Raw genomic sequence first — 5,157 nt, 5'->3', positions numbered from 1 at the left:
TAATTACTGGATAGAGGGTAGACCGGGGTATATAAAAGAGGGGAATGTAATGTGTGCGTGAATAGTGAGTAATTGAACTGCAGTCACAGGGTATTGTTGAAGTTAACGTTCGTTCGTTACAGTGTTGTTTTAGCGCGAGTATTGAGATTAAGTGTATAGCAGAGTTATATTCAGAAAGAATAAACCAGTTTTATTAAGTAAAGACTTGTGTCGTTAAAGTTTCGTTGGAACGAAGTTACGAAAAAATCAATTAACAAACGGAGACGTAACAGTACTAACAAAAAGTTTCATCCAATTTTATGGAGTCTAACTCTCTTGTTTTATAATACTTTAAGATATAATAGTTGTATAGTAGTTACAGAAAGAAACATTGGAATTATTAAAGATAATTTATTGTATAACTTAGTAGTTACACAGAGGCTTTTCTTTTGTTATAGTACTTATAGAAACTTCTTACATGTTTTTATGTGGCAACAGAGAGAAAAGACTGACTGGAGAAGATTATATGGAAATAAAAAGCAGAAAAAAAGAGCTAACGGAGAATAATAGAATTGAAAAAAGTCCTGACTTTAAAAGTGGAATACCTCGAATGATTAAAAGACACTTAGCAAAGCCTTTCCCAGAAGGTAATAAAAATAAAATTAAATCATTGTGAACTCTGCCTTAGATACAGCTAATTTTATGGCTTTATGTTATGTTTTATGACAGAATGACTGCATTGAGAACTTTCTATTGAGTGCACCACTGATGGGTACATGTCCTGTCTTTACCCATTTAAGCTTTAGATGTCACGTGCCACTGGTGGTGTACACTATGATTTAAGTAATAATAATCAAATGATCATAATGTTTTATTTTTTATTTATTTTTCAGCCTAATCTTGCCATTTTTTAGAAGAATTATGAATATTTCACCATTTTATGGTTGTAATAAAGGGACATTAGATAAAATAAACCCTACTGTGGATGATAATAGTTCTATCCTTATTGTATTACAGTCTTCATAACAGTTTTCTTATTTATGAAAGAAGTCTCAATTTTGCTTCAATTACTCACAATGAAAAATGTAATACCAATCTCTAGATATAATTTTAAAATAAAAAGTAATTTAATCATGTAAATGTGTTTTATTTCAGTTGTCCTTTCAACATGGCATCCGTGCTCCACCAGTGGTACATGATGGAAGGTGTGGCTTTAATATAGCCGTCCGTATATAATAAATGCTTCATACAGGACTTTGGAGATATGAGGTACAGTAATATCTTATGGATGCTGTGTACCACGAGTGGCTCATGATGTCCAACAGAAAACATGTGTACCACCGGTGGCGCATGATGTCATGAACATATTAATATGTAAAAAAATATATCAGGTTTCTATTTAGTTTTACAGAAACTGATCAGTTGGCAGCTAATTGGTTGTTGGCATCAATTACTAAAGAAATTGTTAGAAATAGTAAATTTAGTTTTTTAAATGTTTGTTTACAAAAAAATTACTCATATTAGAGATCAACCAATTGAATAAAGTACAAGAAAAAGCTACAGTAATAGGTTTCTATTACAGTTCACACTAATTATGGACTATGTAAATAAAACTTTTTCTTTCAGATTATTCAATAACATAATGAAGTAGTATGCTGAAAATATTTCTTAAAGAATTTTATTGTCTTAGTGACTAGAGTTTTCCAACAAAATTCGTTTTTTGGACACCCAAATTTTTGAGACTCAATGAAACTTAAGAAAGAATATTTTTAATTTTTACTTGTGTGCAAATAAACTCAAGTACACAGTAAGTACTGACAATCCATGTTTTTATGTATATATTTTATTTATTGTTAGTTATATATTTTTTAACAAAATTAACTAACATGGAAAAATTAGAAATTTCTCAACTTAACAAAATTTCAGGAGAATGAAATGTCTAAAGTTTCATGAGGTGAAAATATGCATCACACCTCACAATCACTTGTTGCTTATTCATTTCTATAGGAAACAACTAGTGAACTCCCACTGTGATTTATTGCTTTTAAAGATTACTGCTCCAATTGGGTACAAAGTACAGCAATAAAATCATATGTTAAAATAGAGCAGATATGAAAAGGTTAACAATTGAAGCTGTTAAGTTTGTAACGTTCTAATCAATACTATAGTCAATGCATGAGAAAAAAAAATTGTATTTATTTTATTTCATATTTTTCAAGTTTTCATTTCACAATGATGATTTCCCTACTGTTGGTGTTTTAGAAAATATGAGATAATAATAGAAAATTTTAACAAAAAACTTGATATTCATTTAGAAGGTTCTAAAGGTTACAAATGAAATATATATATATATGTAACTATAAAATGGAAAAAAGTAGCTTTATTCTTAGCATGAAAATCACATATCACTCAGACTGATTCAGTAAAGACTTCAGAAATTCAAAGACAAAAATAAATCTTTAGCAAAATGCATTATTAAAAATCTGATTTTTTCTTATACAACAGACTTGTAACAATTACTAAAAGTTTACCAAATTTTGTGGAGACAAACATTATTGTGTGTATAGTTTCACAAATTGGGGTTGCTCAGTTTGACCAAGTTCACAAACAGATGGTTAATCACTGCTAGTGATTAAGTGTATTTTGTAGATATACATTAAAAAATATAACTTCATCTAACTGAACTTTTAAAAGTAAAATTCAAAATCTAGTAAATGCTCTGGATACCAATGATCTTAAAACTGTAAAAATGCATGTTTTGATAAACACCGTACTTAAAAACTGTATATATATTTTGCTTATAAAAACTGTTCATGTAACTTTTCTAGAGGAGGATATCATATTTTCAAAGCGTCAGCATCGACCACAAACTCATCGCATTATTAAAAGTCACTTACGAGAAATGACAGAAGCTGAAGTTGAAGCAAGGCGAAGATATAAGTGGATAGTGAAAACTGGTTTATGAATATTCTGCTATTGCATTAAAGGAATCTTTGTGTATTTTGAATTTAAAAAAAGGCATTCTCCAAAAGATAGAAAATATTAAAAACTTTGATAGATATTTCTTCCTAAACAATTAACTGTTTAATGACAAGAACACAAGTGTGTTACAATAAAAACTTAATATTGAAATTGGATGTAACGTTTTTAATGAAATACAATCACTCTCTCAGAAAGATAGCATTTATAAAAACATAGAATAAATTATGTTACTAAGTAACATTTAAGTAAATCTTTGCAATGACAATCCCACCCATTATTTCAAGTCTTATAGATGATACTTAACCTGCCTAATATTCAGTGACCCTGGAAAAGTGTATTTCAGGTTTTCCCACTATATCTTAAATTACAATATATAAAAAATTCAATGTAATTGCCACAAATATACAGAAGTTACCCTATGTAAATAACAAGTGCCTGTTTGATGAAATATGTCAACAGCAAATTTAACTCATTTCAGTAAGTTCTGTTTCAAAACCTTGAACTTTTGATGCAACAGTGACCTTTGTTTATGGTTACAGAGAGATGAAAATGTTCCCTGCAGTATATGATAGTTAGAGCCATAATAGAGATTTCTAGAACAAATCAAATAAAATGCCAGTAGATTATTATAGTGTTTTTAAATACTAATTATTGTTCATAAACATATTTTATTGTACAACAGATTATTTTGCAACTTTTTATTAAGTTCAAAATCATCAAAAAGCAGAAGTCAAGGAAGGGAGATATATGTGTGTAAGTATATTTTATAATGTCAAAAATGAGAAATTTTTCATTTGAAACTGAAAATGATTTAATTAATTTAATAAGCATATGCCTATTCTTTCTTTGTTTTATTGGTTGAACTTCTTGTTATTATGAGCAGAAACCTATGAAAACTTGTATGAAAGTGTTGAGAGTCAAATATTTGTACTTTACAGGAATGTTTAGGATCAAAATTTAAGTAAGTGCTATTGATAAATAAATTGATACTCCATACTTGACACTTTTTTGCCTAAAGCTGTGTTGTAAAAGATTCTGATTGTGACAAATTACTTGTCACTTTTATTTATAATAATGTATTTGATTTTTTAATGTGCTCGACCACAAAACTCTTTCCAAAATTAACAGACATCTGTATAAAAATGACTGAAGAAAAATATTTATTAATGTTTCTAACTCTGATTGCTTTGTTTCAAAGTAATAAGAGAGAAATATTTTGGATAGTTTGGAAACATAGAAAATATAGTTTGAATATAAAGAGTTATTCAATTAAATGTTAACAGAAATAGTGTTAAATGATATTTTATTTAAACAAATTATAGTGGTAAGCTTCACAACTCAGTCATTAATACACTACAAAAGTAAAACACTATTTTACACAATCATCTTAATACCACAAAACTATCAAGTTGTGGATACCCTGCTTTTGAAAATAATTCAACCACATACCACCTCCAGTATTTCACATTGTCGAAATAAGTAACACTTTGAACCAATATTATGTAATGGCTGGTAGTTTTTTTGAAATTTAATAATCTTCAAATAATTGAATTTTTGAAATATTTTTATCTATTGACAGTACATGATTATCTTGGAGAGATCAATTACATTTTTTATCATTGATGCTTTACTTATTTATATGCAAACACATACTTTAAAAAATGTTTAATTATATATATAAAGTTGAAGTGTTTCTTTTATTACTTGGCCCAACACACTTTTTCCATTAGTGCAAGAAATTGTGGGTCTTCTAGTGAATCAGTGCTATGCTGTGTTATTACTTTTTTATTTCTACTTTTGCTTACTTTATTCTTTTGGTCTGTTTCCCTCTTAACACAGCAATAAGTTTTTGAGGTAATGTTTAGGTCAGTTTGCTCATTTTTTTTATTTTTCTCATAAACACGTTCAGCATTCAAGTGATCTGCACTTAGATTAATTTTTTCCAAATTTTCAGGAACTTTCTGAGGCTCAGAAACACAGGAAACTGTGATTTCTGGAGTAGCATCTGAAAAGCTACTGCTCTGTCTACGGATTTTCATCTTATCTGGAATATCTAGTGTTAAGTCCAGAGACAGATGAGGAGAGGTAGACTGTTCAACGGTAAATTGTGGTTGTGTTAAGTCCTGGGTTGTATATGAAAAATTTGCTGATTTCATAAAGGATGCTGATTGTAACTTTTGTTTCTCTGTTTTCACG

General features: G+C 28.8%; 1 protein-coding gene across 1 annotated transcript in view; it reads left to right on the top strand.

Annotated features, from left to right (window-relative positions):
• Positions 1-3,321, top strand: part of LOC111089443 (kinesin-like protein KIN-4B) — a 39,300-nt gene extending 35,979 nt beyond the window's left edge. Inside the window, exons 16-17 of the mRNA XM_022401948.1 lie at positions 478-626; positions 2,808-3,321. Of these exons, the coding sequence (XP_022257656.1) occupies positions 478-626; positions 2,808-2,944 (286 nt within the window). The 3' untranslated portion in view covers positions 2,945-3,321. The remainder of the gene's footprint in view (positions 1-477; positions 627-2,807) is intronic.
• Positions 3,322-5,157: the final 1,836 nt, after the last annotated feature.

This window comes from Limulus polyphemus, unplaced genomic scaffold, assembly GCF_000517525.1.
Source record: "Limulus polyphemus unplaced genomic scaffold, Limulus_polyphemus-2.1.2 Scaffold6249, whole genome shotgun sequence".
NCBI classification, from domain to species: domain Eukaryota; kingdom Metazoa; phylum Arthropoda; class Merostomata; order Xiphosura; family Limulidae; genus Limulus; species Limulus polyphemus.
The sequence above is the reverse complement of the archived record's forward strand: the minus strand, read 5'-3'. Positions and strand labels throughout refer to the sequence as shown.